Source organism: Hippichthys cyanospilos, chromosome 14, assembly GCF_059441005.1.
Source record: "Hippichthys cyanospilos isolate Australia breed blue-spotted pipefish chromosome 14, RoL_Hcya_1.0, whole genome shotgun sequence".
Lineage (NCBI taxonomy): Eukaryota > Metazoa > Chordata > Actinopteri > Syngnathiformes > Syngnathidae > Hippichthys > Hippichthys cyanospilos.
The window spans coordinates 15114239-15130680 of NC_142382.1; the positions used below are offsets into that span (position 1 = coordinate 15114239).

Genomic DNA, 16442 nt, shown 5'->3' on the forward strand with positions numbered 1-16442 from the left:
GGATATTGAAGTCCCCTAGAGTCTAGACTATGTTGCTTTTTGTAATGATGCATTTCCTTAAGTTACACATTTGCTATAGTTTGCTGTTTTTCTTGAATTACTCAGTGTTTTGTGGACGATCCTGGTGCTTTTCATTTAGTCTCGTAAATCATGTTGAACAAACCTCTAGAATAATGATTCATTTATTTTTCTCAGAAGAGAAGTCAAAGCTGTAATTGTGAGGGATATCAGTGATTTAAATTGACAGGAGGTATTACATTTGCACAAATGTACTCAGGAAAAGTAAATACATAGGTTTACACAATATTAATAAATGTAATGAAAACAAACAATCCTGACAGCCATTTATCGACACATTTAACATTATTGGGGGGTGGGGGTGGGGGAGGGTCAACATGGATGATTAGGATTTGTTAGTGAATCATTCGATTCAACCAATAAACGTAACCAAAATCAAAATAATAAATCTACCATGAATAAAATTAACCTCCCAAAGATCAACGAATGTATCGTCTTTGTGAAAACTCCCGTGTCCATTGTTGGCACTTGGCTCCCATGGTCTCCCACTTAATTTGAAAACTGAATTTATATCCTTATGTATCTAGTCATCATTATTTTGTCTGTCTTTTTAGATTGCTGCATCCTCAAAAACAGAATCCTGATGAAAACGGACATGCAGACACTACGCCACTCACATCATATGATGAAAGCAAAGACAGAAACACATCTGAACTTTTAATTGAGCAATATACTGTCTCTCTGACATCTGAAATTGAGGATATCCCTGCAACCGCTGATATGCACAAAGCGAAAATACAATCTGGGGCATCTGGAAAAGGAGGCAATGTCACTAGCCAGGCAATGGCCTCTAAAACAGGGGTTAAAGTTGCAGCTGAAAACCGGCGTACCATTGGAGGCGCCGCAAGACCCTCGGCAACAGCAGCAGGAGGCAAGGCCAAAAATGTGGTAACAAAAGCAAAGGGATCCACGGAGGACATTAAAGTTGCAACATCCAGTGATCTACCGCCACTAAGGCAACAAAGCAATGAGAAAACGGCATCTGTGATTACACCATTAAAAGACAAATCCACCAGTGGTCTCACAAAGTCTAAAATCCCCAAAAGGCAAATTTCAGATGCTGAAGTAAAATCACTAGAGTCAACAAATAAAACAACAGAATCTGATGGCTCTTCAGCAACTTCCAAAGCACAGAAAAGCCCCAAACTAGCTAATGAATCTTCAAAATCTTTAGTGTCAACCACCAAATGTGTCAGGAAATCAAGTTCTGAGGAAGGAAAGGAACTAGCTACTCGCTTAGCTGACATTTCTCCTACTAAAGCACTACGGCAGCCCGTGTCAGATACTTTGAAGGAGAAGCCAAAAGCTATCGATGAGGTTATTGAGCATACTAACTTAGTAAATGGGGTGCAAGAGGGACATTCCTACCAGGACAAACATGCTTCCTTAATAACTAAGAGCCGGCTGCCTGTATCATCTCCAACTAAAAAGTCGAACAATTACTTTTCTAAAACAGGTGAAACCAGCAACAGAAAAGTCACTGCTCAAGTCGACTCAGACAGACACAAACAAGCCCAGAAGTGCCCAGACCAGAAAGAAGCAGCACATGTGGAAAGAACTGCGAGAGAGATCCCTCCTCCCCCTGGAAGTCCCAAGAAAGGTATTAAAAAAAAACAAAAACAATAGTCTTTGAAGTGATACTTTACTTATTTATACATTTTCAGCAGTTTAACGGTTAATACTTTGTCTATAATTAATTGGCAAACTAATTATTTGTTATGTAAAATTAATACCTTTAATAATCCATTTTGCAACACCTCTTCGAATGAGTCCACCACAAAAAACACACAATATATGTTGCCAAAAGGTTACTACAGTACTTGCTCCTAAACTGCAAATTACTCGAGTTTTCTAACTCAAGATAAGAAGTTTATGAAATGCATGACAAGTGCAGTATTAGTAATACATTCTGACTTCAAACTTGGTGAAGTGATGGAGGAGGTCATGATATGTGATTTATTGATTTTCATATGTTTTTGTGTCCAACAGGAGGCATCCTATCTCTAAAACCGTTAAGTCACATATTTAAAACAAGACATCGCCATGAGACTGACTCTTCAGTTGTCACCAACCAAGATCAGGAAGTCAAACAAAACTTGAAGACTTCATCAAACCGTTCTCTTCCCCCATCTCCAAGCAAGCTCCCAACAAGAAGCCAGAGGGGCTCCACTATTATTAAATCAAAGAAAAGTCAAAGCACTTCAATCAGTGACTCATCAAATGTGTCTCTACCTAAAGAGGACAGTGTGCATTCAAACAGTAATACAGAGGCAGCTGTCCAATTTGCAGACAGTCTTGAGACAGATACTTCTAAAGACGGTACCTCTGTGGGTTCACCTCATGTTAAATCTGCATTTCACAAGGAAGAAGAACACAGTGTATCTCTCCCAAATCATTCTTGTGTCAGTGAAATGAAAGAGAAAACAGGAGCGCCACACAGGTTTGAAGAAGACCCAACTAGTCCTAATGGAAACATTTCCGAGGACCAAATATTCACAGAAAATATAACAGTGGTTACTGTAAAACCTGAACAAAATTTTAAGCCAGTAAATGATACAGGGGTAGCACAGACCAATGTCAGTTCTGAGACTAGTGAGCAGACAGAAGGGTATGAAGCCCAACAACAACCAATGTTAGAGCCTTCAACAAAAAATGCGTTTCATCTCAGTGACAGTACTGCACCGGTGCTGCAAACAGAGAATGTAAAGGATAAGGTACTTTCAGAGACAGTCCTACTCACAAACGAAACAAAACTGGTAAAGGGCACTTCAGAAGAAGATACAGTGGTGATGGCTCAGGATATTCTTGCAGCTCATGTAATGGATAGTTCTGTGAACACTGTCTATGGCAGCATCATTCATTGTGACAACATTATACCCTCTCAGCTGGAGGGCGCAGTCATTGAACCAGCTAAAGAAAATGCAAATATACCTCCTATTGAATCTGTTTCAGAAGACCATGATTTTAAGCTGAAAGTGGTTGTTTCAGCAACACCTTCAATTTCTTTAAACCCTGCTGATAAAATGAAGGATTCTGGAGCTGTTGAGGAACAAATCATAAGTGCAGTTCATGAAAATATGTTGACATATCCACTGTCCATAGATTCAGTAAAAACTGTTCCAGGAGAGGAGAAAAGTAAAGAGGAGGTTGGCAGGAACCCAACGGAGTCATTGGACACAGAGAATGAAGCTGTTTATGAAGCACCCAAGAATGTTGAAAGTCTGTCGGACAAAGAGACTCTTTCACAAATACAAGAGTCTGAAAGGGAGGAAAAAGAGTCAAAGTCAAATGAAAAGCTGAATGGCACAGCAGTGATGGGTAACAACTGCATCGGGAAGCTCAAGGCATTAAGCGCCGAAAGCAAATCTCAGAAAGACATCACCAAACTAAATGAATTACCTCACCTATCATCAGAAAATGAAAGTTTACTGTTGACTGCAGAAGAGAAAACACAAACTGTAAACAGCATAGAAAAGTCCAACAACAAAACACAGAAAGCAGAAGAAAGAACTGCAATCTGTGAAAGTCCAACTGAGTTGTTGGATTCTCAGGAAACAATTGAGGATTCTTTGAAGGCATGTACAACAAGTGCAGCTCAGAAATCCCAGCAGCCAACGAATATATCAATAATAAAAGAACTGGAACCCAAAGTAGCTCAAACTCAGGATGGGGTAAGCGGGAATAACAATGAAATTCAAGATGTACACAGTTGTACAAAAATAGGGAATCAAGGTGAAATCAAGACAGTTACCTTTACTAAAGCAGAAAGTGAAACTAATGCTTCAGCATTAAAATGTTTAGGCAATGGAAGTGCACACAACACTTCCAAGTCTGACGTTATTAACCAAAAAGCCAAGTGTGATGTTATTCACCAAAAAGACCAGGAGCCTGTTGGTATGCAATGTCAAAGTGTTGACAAACAGGATGAAATTGATGATCCTGCAAAGGCATTAAATGCTGAAAAAGCAGCTCATGCGAGTTCTCAAAAAGAAATAAATGATTCTCTAATTTGTTCACAAGGAAAAACACCAGCTGCCACAAATAATAATGAATTGTTGGATGCAATTGACAGTGCCGAACCCAGTGTTCAATGCATTCACGGGAAGATCAACAAACAGGATGAAAACACTCAGTGCACAGATTGCAAAGCGTCAAAAGTCAAACAAGAAAGTAAAGCAATAATGTCAACGGTAGACTCTATCGAGAACATGACCACAGGTTCTGAAATACCCACCAATGTGTCCACAAGCAAAAGAGGTGCTGCTAAGAATGACGTGAAGGAGACGGCAAATTTGAAAGAAGATGTTAAAATAATATCTAAGCAAAAAGATGAGCGGATGATCCCTGTGAAGCAAAAGTTAAAACCTAGGCAGATTAAAGAAGTAGATCAAAAAGGCTTGGCCACTGGTGGTTTTAATAGCTTAACTGATCAGAATGCCGACGATGCCAAAGAAAATAAAAAGACACATGACCTGCAAACCAATAAAGAAGCTAGAATCCTGACTACTCCCCAACAGCCAATAAAACCACCACTTAACAGTGTCTCCCCTCTTCCCGCTGCAGTGAAATCGTTGAGTCCACCTGCGGTTCTTCAGCTGAAGAAAGAGTCTCCATCTAGCTGGTTAGACGTGGAACATCTCAAACCCAAAAAGAACAACAGAAGAAAGAAACCGGACGCCTCAGCCAGCGAAGACGAATCGCTGGAACCCGATGAGTTGGAGGATTTCATCAAGAGCATTAAAGCTGGCGGCATTCCCTTCTCGCTGCCTCCTAAGAAGCACCCTCGTAAAAAGTCCCCATCTCCCCCTTTTGTTATGCCAGCCATTAGAGAGGATCATTTTGAGAAAACGTTTGATCCCGAAGAGTTTCAATTTGGCTTGAGAAAGAACAGCAAAGTTTTTAAAGACATTTCTCCAGCAATGATGTTAAAACAAAAAGCTGCTAACCGGCGAGGGCGGACCATGGAAAAGCATGAGCCAGTCAGCTCTATGGATGTGGGTAAAGACCAAAAGGAATTACTTAATGAGGAACTTGGAAAAACTGAAGTCAAAGAGGGGCCAAATATTGAGCAGAACAATGGAGAGGGGCCAGGCAAGCCGTCATCCCGATTAGAAAGGATATCCATCCTCTCTACCTTACTGAGTTACCCTCGATCCAGTAAGAGGAGCAAAGCGGAAGCAGCCGCTGACCAAAATAACACTTCGTCCAAACAACAGAAAAATGTGCCCTCGCCCGGAAAGCAGGAAGCCGTTGATGAAACTTTTCCTGAACACGAGTCAGATATGAAGGGTGTGACAGAGGGAGGTAGATCCTGCACTGTGGCTGTTTGTCAAGATGTCGCCAGTGAACCAACAGTTAGCCCCTCCCCCCCTTCTCTTCCCATCATTAAACAAATCAAACCGACTAAATGTTGGGAGGAAAACGTTGAGGACAGAGAAGAGTCTGAGACGGAGCAGGACTCCACAAAGGCACCTGAGACAAAACAGAATCCGGACGGACGTATTACAATGGACAATGCTGTATCGCCTAAAGTCAATAATGCTGAGCTACCTCCACCCACCAAATGCATCCCAAAGAATCCTTCAAAGAAAATCCCTAAGGTAAGCATTTGTTTTTCAAGTGGCATTCTTGCCTGCGGTTGCTTCAGATTGCTACAAACAAGAAGGAAAAATGCTTTTTGGTGTTTTATCAAAGTCAAACCATGAGGAGAATGTTACATCACAGAGACGTTTGACGTGAATATGATGTGTTGGATTTTTATCAACCTGGTAAAAATATATATTTTTTTTACATATCCTTGCAGACCCCTGTGGTTAAAGGGTTCCACAAAAGACCTGGAAAGGTACGACTGAATCTTACGTTAATACAATTGATCTTTACACGCATTTAAAGCAGTTCTGCTCAGATTGTAACATCACCTCTGTGCCCCGATCCAGCTTTTCATACACGAACATGACAACACTGATGGGGAAGTTTATGAAGTATGTAGTGACGTTGAGGATGCTACACAGATGAAACTCTCTCCCGTCATTTTGGTGCGAGTCATCAGAGGATGGTAAGCACGCTTTACTGATCCCAAGTACTGATGGATTTATTAAGCGTGGTGAGTTAGTCGTTGTGGAGTTACAGTACTCTTACTTTATTGTGTGAGGTACTTTTAGTTTCAGTTGGAGTAATGCAGAAAAATTACATTGCAGAACTCAATTCTTGTGACGTTAGAACATTATTATAACCTGTAATACAGATTTAATTGATTTGTTAATTATTTTCAAATTATATTAAATTGTGTACACTACAGACAAGATGTTTAATATTGTTTGTGTTGATCTGTATATACAATTTTAATTATTATGCAAATATTCACTAAATATAAGTTTTATATGAGCAATATTTCCCCGAAAGCTGAAATAGGGACATGTTTACTACTGTTTGACGTGACATTTCCTTTTAACAACACTCAATAAGTTGTTGAGCATTTGAATATTCCCCATGCCCAAGATGTCCAACTTCAGTCAGTCATTAGTGCAGTCCCTGTTTTTGGATTTTGCACTTCATAATGCATCCCACATTTTCCATGGGATCCAAGTCTTGCTGCTGGCAAGCCAGTCTAGTACTCACATTCTTATACCATGAAGCCACCCTTTTTGTTGTTTTTGTCACACGTGCAAAATGTGAAATGCCGTTGTCTTTCCAAGATAGGCAGGGATCTCCCTGAAAAAGGTGTTTATTGGATGGCAGTATACTGTACTGTATATTATTCCAAAACCTGTATCTACCTTTCAGCATTAATGGTACTCTCTCAGATGTCCAAGTGACCCATGCAAAGGGAACTAAAACAGATGCTCTCTTTTTAATTTTGCAATGTTAACAATATGGATGGCCTTTTACTCTCTGGGCCAGAGGACACAATGCTCCTGGCTTAAAAACCATAACAACAATAATAGTAATAATAATAAATGAAATCTGGACTCATCAGACCAAAGTACTTTTCCATCTTGTGTCAATCCAAATGAGCTCCAGCCCAAAAAAGCTGGCAATCTTCGTGGGTGTTGTTGTTTTATTGCTTTCCCTTTGCACAATAGAGTTTTAATTTGTATCTGTTGACACAGTAGCAAACTGTGGTAACTGACAAACGTTTTGAGAAGTCTTCTCTACCTTTATCCTATTTGCAATGATGCTGGTATTCAAGGCAGTTCAACCTGATAGATTGAAGGTCACACAGGATTTCTGTGTTGGTATTTTGGCCTTGCCACTTACAGTATGTGCAGACATTTCTCCAGCTCATCACTTAAAATATTGTCTATGTATCATTGATTGCTTTGAAATGCCTTTATTGAATTTACATTTTACACATCCCAAACTCCATAGTAATAGGGGTTTGTATCTCAAGTTTATGTACCCTCTTACTCTAATAATGTTGTTTTCTGTTTAGTTGGCTCCTGTATGAGCACAAGGGTTACCAGGGTCGTGTCATTGCACTGGAAGAAGGTCAAACGGATCATATAGTGAACATATGGGCTGATGATAGCGATCCGACAACTCTGGACGAGAAGGGTCAGCCTTTATCGACGACCTCCATGACCATCGGTTCTATTCGACTGGCTGTAAACGTATGTTGCTGCAGCAGTCTATATAATTTTCTCAATTACTTTTTGTGAATATGCAATGTGCAAGATTGAACAATTAGAGTTTATGGCTATCTACAGTGCATTTTACACCTTTAAACACATAAAAACATAGAAGTCAAAGTTGACAATGAGGATTTAGACTGCTGGAGTTCTTTTTTTTTTGTAAATTCTCCACGAAAAATATGTATTACCGTGTGTTTTACAGGACTATACCCAACCCAGAATTGACCTATTTACAGAAGTTAATGGTTTGGGAAGGGTGGCATCTTACTGTGACGACACAGTTGAAATTGACTCTTTTGGGATCCCCCAGAGCACTGGCTCCATCAAAGTCCACTCTGGAGTGTAAGTGGAAGTAGTTACTCATGTCTAATTAATGATGAGGTTTGTATATCTATTTTTTCTTCCCAATGACAAGTTAATACATTGAAAGTACTGCTAAGCAATCTTTAGTATCTCTAGTTTGAGCATGGGATCATTATTATGAAAAGATGATAATTATAATTAATAGGTGCTTTTTACTACCTCGTAATGACTGTTCTCTGCATTCATAAAACAAACGCCCACTTTCTCTCCCTGTGCCTGCATGTTTAGCTGGCTTGTGTACAGCGATCCTGGCTTTGGGGGTTTCGTAGGAGTGCTGGAAGTCGGCGAGTTCCCTTGTCCAGAGACCTGGGGATTTCCTCAGCCCTTTGTTGGCTCTCTCAGGCCCCTTCGAATAGTAAGTATGTACTGTGCGATAGGGAAAGGCCGATGATCAGTTATGATATTCTGCATTTTGATGAATAAAAGCATTTTGATGTATGGGAACTATAGTATATAGTGAATTTTCTCCAAACTTTAAAGATATTGTTCACTCTGAGAGCTCTCTACATTTTTTGTTGAAGTTTGTTTTGAAAATAAAACAAAATAAGTGAAATGTTTATATTCCTGGTGATTTGAATATTTGGAAAACTTTTTTTTTTACTGTAGAACACGAGGCATTTACTAGCTACCATTTACTTTAGTTTTAAACTAAACGTTTAAGACATGCTGATGATGCTAGGAGCTCCCTACAGTTTTTTCTTAGAATTTCAAAATGAAGATGAAAAAAGTTAGAGGAAAAAAATTAATGATTTTGCATTTGATCAAAATTAAGAGCTGGAGTTAGTTTTTTACTTTTTTTTTTTCTTTCGACTCAAAATGAGTATCTGCTCCAAATATCGGTTATTGGCCTCCTTGACCACTATCCCGTATCGGTATTAAATTATTAATGTGGTCTATCTTCTCTGTGCATGGTATCATCCTTATTCATTCATTTTTGTATTAACTCATTCCTATGGTCTCTGTCTGTCTTCACAGGGTGCAATAAAGGTGGAGCATCCTGACGAAGTAAAGGTTTGTGTTATAGTAGATCACATTGCATTAGATTTATTGTTTGTCAGTGCCAACACAGTGCCTGCGGACACCAGGTATCCCCCAAAGAGCACATGAGTAGCCCACAGGCCTGTTCTGCAAATAGTTTACAAGTGATAGAACACTGTGATTTTCTATCAATTTTACATACATTTACACACACAACACATATTTGGAACATTTGGTCCCCATTAACCGCGAAAAAACAACTGCCTGTGGTAGAAGTTCCGTAAAGTTCTACTCCAACGTTACTCATTGAAGGTCCAGGAAACAAATTGACAGGGCATTAAGTTGTATCGACGCAAAGACCCGTGCTCGCACACCCATTTGTTCATGAGTTCCTTCCTTTTTGTCAGGCACTTGTCTTTGAGAAGGCCAATTTTGAGGGAGAGTGTTTAGAGGTGGAAGGAGACTTGTACAACTTCAGCGAGGAAGCGGAAGGAGAACATGGCAGATCTGGTGCAAATAAGCATACAATCTCGACTGTGGGGTCGCTCAAGATACTTGGTGGTCTGTGAGTATTTGAGCTGATACACGCGTGGGTTGATGAGCCTGAGCTTGAAATCTCAAAAGTATTGTCTCTATGTTTTTGTTTGGCAGCTGGGTTGGCTATCACAAAGAAGACTTTGAGGGTCAGCAATACATCCTGGAGGAAGGGGAGTATTCTCATTGCAGTGATTGGGGCGGTTCCGAGGATGGCCTACTATCCCTTCGGCCCATTAGGACGGTAAGCTTGATTTTCTTCTTGACAACCTTTATCGGATGTTATATATGTTGTGAGAAAATGTCGGTGTCCTGCGGAAAAATATATTTTCAGGGTTTCCTGTCCCCGCACCTTAAATTGTTCAGTGAGCCCAACTTGGATGAACGAGGGCTCAGCGTGGATCTATTGGGCCCAGTCGTCAACATGGAGGACATTGGCCACGGCATAAAAACACAATCCATCAATGTTCTGAGCGGGGTGTAAGTCAGATGCTTCTCTTGAATGAATGTATGCATGTATGTACAGTATACAGTATATGACCAATATGTTTTGCTTTTCATTTGACTCTTTGCATTAAGCATCAAATTCCTCATTACCATTGTCCATTCCTCCCATTGCACTGACTGAGGCTCCATTTGGACTGAAATGGGCTGGAAAAAAGTAGATACTTTAGAGCTGGCTTTCAGAGAACTGAGAGACAACAAAAATATTCCAACATAAAATGTTGTGATTGTTTCATGCAGACACTTGCAGTTGTAGGTGTGCACCGCTCTTTTTGTAGCATGACTAAGAGTTTTGTCTTTGTTCAAACTCTTGACACACCTTGATTGTGCATACAAACAGCCCCGGGGATACAGTTCAAATTAAGCCAGCCAGACTGAACTCCCAGTCTACTTCATGATTTGAATACTTTTCATTTCCTGTGGATAGGTATTTGCATTGGTGACACTGTTGATGCTCACATATTTGGGCTTGAATCTTTTATGAGCAGACCATACTGTATTTGTGGAAATCATCTTAGGTTATTTGGTTTTGATTGATGCCTTCCTTCTTGATTGGATTTAGTATTTTTTTTTCTTCAGTATTTATTCAGTTAATCAGGTTGATGAACTGGATAGAGCCATAAATATTTTAGACAGATTCACCATCGTAAGCATATTTTAAACAGTTCCCCAAATCCTGTATACTTGTATTGATCACCAACCATGAATTTCACATTTAGTAATATAAAGAAATGCCTGCTCTCTTGGAAGGTTCAAGCCTGTTTAACTGAATTGTGTTGCCTTAAATATCTGACCTATCCTGTATATAGCCTATCCCTAAGGATGGGTGGTCGCCATGTAGCACTGCAAATTTTTATTAGTGAATTTGATTGGACATTGAATTTTTAAGTTTTATATCAGCACCATTTCAGTAGGGTTAACCTACTGACTTTATCATTAACATCTTTTCCATTGTGTTTTTCCTCTCTTTGTGACAGCTGGGTGGCATTCGAGAATCCTGCTTTTAGCGGCGAGCTCTACGTCTTGGAGAAAGGCCTGTATTTGTGTCCAGAAGACTGGGGTGCCCACAATTTCAAGATATCATCAATCCAGCCAATCTTCAATGTAATAATAATAAGAATAATTCAAATGTCCCGGTCAATTTATTTGTCAATTAATTTGTTCAGAACCATCATTTAGATTCCTGCTTTTCCTATTTTACAGGAAACATTGTTGGAATCTCAGTTCAAGGTATGTCGTAGAATCACTTCTCCTGTCTAATATATGGACAAAAGTATTTTATTGTACAAAATGTTGGAGTGGAACAGTAGTAATATGTGTCCATTCATCCAAAAGAACGCTTGTGATGTCTGAGGTCATAGATTTTGGTCAAGGGGGCATGGCTCACAGTCGCCACTTCTGTACTGGGCCTCAGACATTCTGGAACAAACAGAGTTCACAGAGTGGAAAGCAAATTCAAAATGTCCAAAATGTCACGCTGAGATCAAGAAATCAATCGAGCAAATGTCAAAACCCTTAACTTTTCCCGCAGATGCACGAACCACGCCACATCGCGCGGCAACAGTTTTGATCTAATATGTATCTGAGATGTCACAGCTCGAATGTATGTCCTAAGCTGAAAAATGTTTGCTGTATTGCTCTCCAGGTGAAGCTGTTCTCTGAGGCCAACTTTAAGGGTGAACTGGTTGTTTTGGAGGACAGTGCAGCAGCTTTGGATGAGGACTTTGTGCCCAGGTCCTGTAAAGTGTTATCTGGCAGGTACAGGAGCCACAGCCAAACTGACTTTCACTTCTACAGCAAATTGTTTCTTACTTTTATAAGGATATGTGTGTATACTGAAATATTGAAGGTGTTACTGCCATTCCAGTTAAAATGATGCTCTGACATCAATAGCCATTAATGGCAGTGAATGAGGTAATGAGCACACATACACAATGTGACAACTACATTTGGGGGCAATCCTAGTATTAAATGTGACCAAATAAGAAATGTACATAATAATAATGTGTCATTTATTTGTTAGCTGGCTCGCATATGAAGGCGAAAACTTTGCTGACAACGTGTACTCACTGGAGGAAGGAGAATATCCTGACACCGAGTTCATGGGCTTCCCGTCCTCTGATGTGAGGATCCGTTCCATGCAAATCGTTGGCCATGTAAGTGCTTTGTGTACATATTTGTGCAATAGGTAAGTTGCATGTTACATCCGAGTAATACATTTGTCTGCTTTCTCTGCTTATAGGAGTTGTCTCTACCCTCCCTCTTGCTATTTAGCAAGGTGGGTTGCACTGGTCGCAGGGTGGTGCTGTCGGGTGGGACTGTTAACCTGCACCAAGCAGGCTTTTCTGCTCACGTGCGCTCTCTAACGGTGGAAGGAGGAAAGTACGTACAGTACTTTGTACCTATGCCTGTAACGTCACATAGGTTGATATTGATTTGAATTGCTGGGTTTTTTGTTCAGCTCCCTGTCGATACCACGATACCCTATTTTTGGGCAACAATTGTAATGATTGTGTAAGCTTAAATGTAATGAAATTTGACATAACCGAACCCTATTCTTTTTGAATGGTTCAAATGTATTCTTCAAAATCTTGAAAGGAGGCTGAATACACAAATCCAAATTCAAGGGCTTAAGTGGACGAAAATGTTCAAAAGTCTTAAATTGTCAAAAACGAAAGTTACGATTATAAGTTTGTAAAATCTTTAAACATATATAAAAAAAAAACTATATATAGGTAATTATATAATTATCAGAGCCAACAAAGAACATGTTGAAGTACCAGATCAAATGTCTAAGATCAGATGCATGTTATTTACAGTGCAGTGTCTTACAAAAAGCTTCTCAATTATTTTTTTTTTTTTTTGCGAAATTGAAACCTTTGTAACATTAAGAGAGAAAAAACAATAGAAATCAACTTTCAACACAGGTTAACTTGACTTTTTACAGGGTTTATACGAGTACAGGTTATAAGGTTAGCCTAAAAGAGAAAAAACTTGCAAAGTGCCTGAAATAGAAAAAAAGGCAATCCTTATTTGAACTAGAAATAAATATAATGACAATTTAATCATATTAAATCAATTAATAATAATAATTATAAGTTGATCTGGAACATTATCACTGGAGCACCAATATCTTAAACATTTAAACCTGAAGAAAACGGTATTAAACCTTTTGCAGATTTTTTTTCATCACATTAATCATCAATGAGATTTAGAAAAAAAACGTTGACCCACACTTATTTTTTGAAGGACTGCTGTTTTTGAACAAGAGAATGAGAACGTTGTAAAGTTGCTCTTCAATTCAGTGTCAAATGAAATTTAAAAGTTTGAAGAAATCTTCTATATATGTTGCTTTTACTAGCTGTTAAAAACCTGTTTTGACTTTACCCCTTAAAACCTCCGATTATAAGTTTCCAAGAGCAATTTTAAACAATGTGAAAGTGAACAAAGAGCACAAGTCTCTGCAGATCGCCCTCACACTTCAAAGGTTGTAACGGATCCTGAAGAAATTCCTTTACGAGGTGTTAGCTGAGGTCACATCTTATCAAGAACCGTAATTGTGCCAAACACCAAAGGGGCTCAACTATATCTAGCCTTTTTCACTTGACGTTCATTTTTCTCACATTGTCTCATAATTCCAATGGGCCCCCTCTTAGGTGGGTGTTGTATGAAGGCGGCAGCTACCGCGGTCGGCAGGTTCTGCTCCACCCGGGCCAAATCGTTGACTGGTGCAAGTTCAGCGGATGGAAGGGCATCGGGTCGCTGCGGCCGTTGCCGCAGGTAGCGAGGGATCTTCCGTCAACAAAACCATGCAAAGTTGCATCCTTCCTCAAAACTAACCAAGTGCCGTTGATGTGTCGCCCCAACAGAAACAGATCGGCGTTCGTTTACGGAACAAGGAGACGGGATGTCTGATGTCATTGACGGGGGCGCTGGAGGACGTCCAGCTGATGAGGGTGCATGCTGTGGAAGACGCCGGCGGCATAGAGCAACTCTGGCTCTATCGAGACGGGCAGCTTTCCTGCAAGGTAAGCGTGTGCACGTGCTCAGTGGGCTTAAATGAAGTGCGTGCTTATGTCCGTGTCTCCAGGAGGCCGGCTTGGCCAAATTGCAACTTCAAATGTCTTAGTATTTACTTTTAATCATAAAATATTTCAAGTTTTTCATATATAAAAAAAATGCAGGTCATTTTTACTTTACAAAAGAATCTCGCAGTCCAGATTAAACCTATTTGCCGGCCTTATGTTTGACACCCCTGCTTTAGCCAAACCTTTACCTGTATAAATGCTTTAAAAAAACAAGTTTTTTTTTATTGCTTTTTCCTCGTATCAATCTTAAAGAAGATACAGTTTTAGGAATACTATTACAGTTTTGTAGATAATCGTATTTATGGTCGGCATGGCAAGTAGGGAAACGCTTTCTTTTTCCAGGCAGGGGCTTTGCAAACTATGCCATAATGTAATCGAGGCATTTTTTTATCCAAAGTACCTTGGTTTTCACTATTTTTATAACCCAGTTAGATCTGTTGCATACGTCAGTTGGATGCTTGCACAAAAAATAAATGCTCTGTAAAGGAATGTTTACTGCACCTTATTTTCCTCTTTTTAACACATGACGAATTTCAAATGAAATCATCTTTTCCTCCCCAGGTTTGAGCAAGCAAATTCGGAATGTGTGAGAAGCATGAAAGTAATCCAGTCTCAACCATAACTTTGAAAACAGAGGTACCCAAGTTTGGTCCTTGGAGAGCCTCTAACCTGTTTTCAGTGTTGCGTGTCAGTTGAGCAGAATCATTGTCAGGTTTCTGTAAATCTTGCTGATGAACTGATCGCATGAATCAACAAATTTTCATCAAAAACTGTCTCGATCGGGGCTCCCGAGGACCGGACTAGGGCATCTCTGTCCTAAGGTGTTGGGCTTGAACTTGCTCTGCTTCTCCAAATCAAATTGAGACAAATGCTCAATTTTTGTCAATCGTTTTTCTGGGAGGTGTAGAGGAGCGAGGACCCCCCTCCCCGCCACTCCCCCCAAAAAACTAACCCACGTGCACTCCCGTCGTGTGTGCTTCCAGCTGGCCGAGGACTGTCGCCTGCAGACGGCAGGTGACATGGTGATGGCAGGCAGCCGACTTTGTGTGTCTCCAGAGGGAGGAAAAGACAACCAGCTGTGGGACATAACCTCAGATGGATTGGTGCATTGCCACTTCCAACCTGGCCTGGTCCTCGAAGTCAAAGGTCAGATTTCCCTGTCTGGGGTTCACCCTATTATTCAACCAGAGTAAACTATCAACCAGTCAATGAATTGAAAATATTCCTATTATGGGAATGAATGGAAACACAAATAATATGATCCGGAATGTCGTTTATAAAATATGTGTGTAGAAACAGGCTCACTCCAAGACAGAACTAAAGATTGCGGTCTTTATCACAGGAGGTCAGCAGTACGACAAGAACCTAGTGATCCTCAACACGTTGGAGGAGGGAAACCCAAACCAAAGATGGACGCTGGAGATTCTGTGAGCGGCCGGCCCTCAGACGCACCTCTTCTGATGGAGCGCACGCCACTCAGACAAGCCCTGAGTGGGACTTTGCACAAAACACTGCACTCTTGTAGCATTTGGACCTTTGTGGAGGAGGGTCATTATCTTCTGATTATAGCGTAATCATGAACAATTGCATTTTCGCTCATGTGGTTGTATTTTATAACCAAGAAACATGTTATTTATCTAGCTGAATTCCCTTTGTATATAGTATGATGTTGCTTGTCAGCCCGTTCCGTGCTGCAACTCTCTCCACTTTCTGGTACGTGATGTCTTCACTGCACGGTGTCTGTTTCCTCGTTTCGTGTTGGACACAATGAAGTCTAAACTCCAAAGATATATTTTATTGACATGTCACTGCTGTCGGTATTAATACTGTAAAGTTTTGCAATGTTGTCAGAGTAACACTGAAATGCGGTTTGTGTTTTTTTAGATTGTATATTTGAAATCAGACAATTTTGGAATCGTTTGTAAATATGTAAACATAAAAGAGAGAAATCTTTTGTTTATCATTTCAAGCAACACATTTGGGTTTTCAAATATTAAACAGTTTGTCGCCGTGACAGTAAACAATTTTAAAGTCAAGTGTAAAGCTGCACTGGTTCAAGAGTTGATTTTTGGGCTCGTCCTGTAGAACAGTTTGAACTTTGGCCCCAATAAAATGAAACTATATTTTCCCATATTGATTAAAATCTGGCTTTTTGATCATTGGCTTCAATGGCCGGTAACTGCATTTCCTTCCTTCAGGCGGAACAATTACAGTATATTCTAACATGACTATCTTTGAGACCACAATTTCACTAGTAGCCTGTAGC

General features: G+C 40.0%; 1 protein-coding gene across 1 annotated transcript in view; it reads left to right on the forward strand.

The window, feature by feature from the left end:
- The window catches only part of crybg1a (crystallin beta-gamma domain containing 1a), a 37357-nt gene extending 21050 nt beyond the window's left edge, over positions 1 to 16307 (forward strand). Inside the window, exons 4-23 of the mRNA XM_088433649.1 lie at positions 633 to 1678; positions 2068 to 5678; positions 5882 to 5920; positions 6015 to 6133; positions 7511 to 7688; positions 7912 to 8051; positions 8301 to 8427; positions 9048 to 9083; positions 9458 to 9615; positions 9702 to 9828; positions 9919 to 10064; positions 11066 to 11192; positions 11292 to 11318; positions 11734 to 11846; positions 12112 to 12244; positions 12331 to 12470; positions 13745 to 13868; positions 13958 to 14116; positions 15160 to 15322; positions 15519 to 16307. Of these exons, the coding sequence (XP_088289775.1) occupies positions 633 to 1678; positions 2068 to 5678; positions 5882 to 5920; positions 6015 to 6133; positions 7511 to 7688; positions 7912 to 8051; positions 8301 to 8427; positions 9048 to 9083; positions 9458 to 9615; positions 9702 to 9828; positions 9919 to 10064; positions 11066 to 11192; positions 11292 to 11318; positions 11734 to 11846; positions 12112 to 12244; positions 12331 to 12470; positions 13745 to 13868; positions 13958 to 14116; positions 15160 to 15322; positions 15519 to 15607 (6802 nt within the window). The 3' untranslated portion in view covers positions 15608 to 16307. The remainder of the gene's footprint in view (positions 1 to 632; positions 1679 to 2067; positions 5679 to 5881; positions 5921 to 6014; positions 6134 to 7510; positions 7689 to 7911; positions 8052 to 8300; positions 8428 to 9047; positions 9084 to 9457; positions 9616 to 9701; positions 9829 to 9918; positions 10065 to 11065; positions 11193 to 11291; positions 11319 to 11733; positions 11847 to 12111; positions 12245 to 12330; positions 12471 to 13744; positions 13869 to 13957; positions 14117 to 15159; positions 15323 to 15518) is intronic.
- Positions 16308 to 16442: the final 135 nt, after the last annotated feature.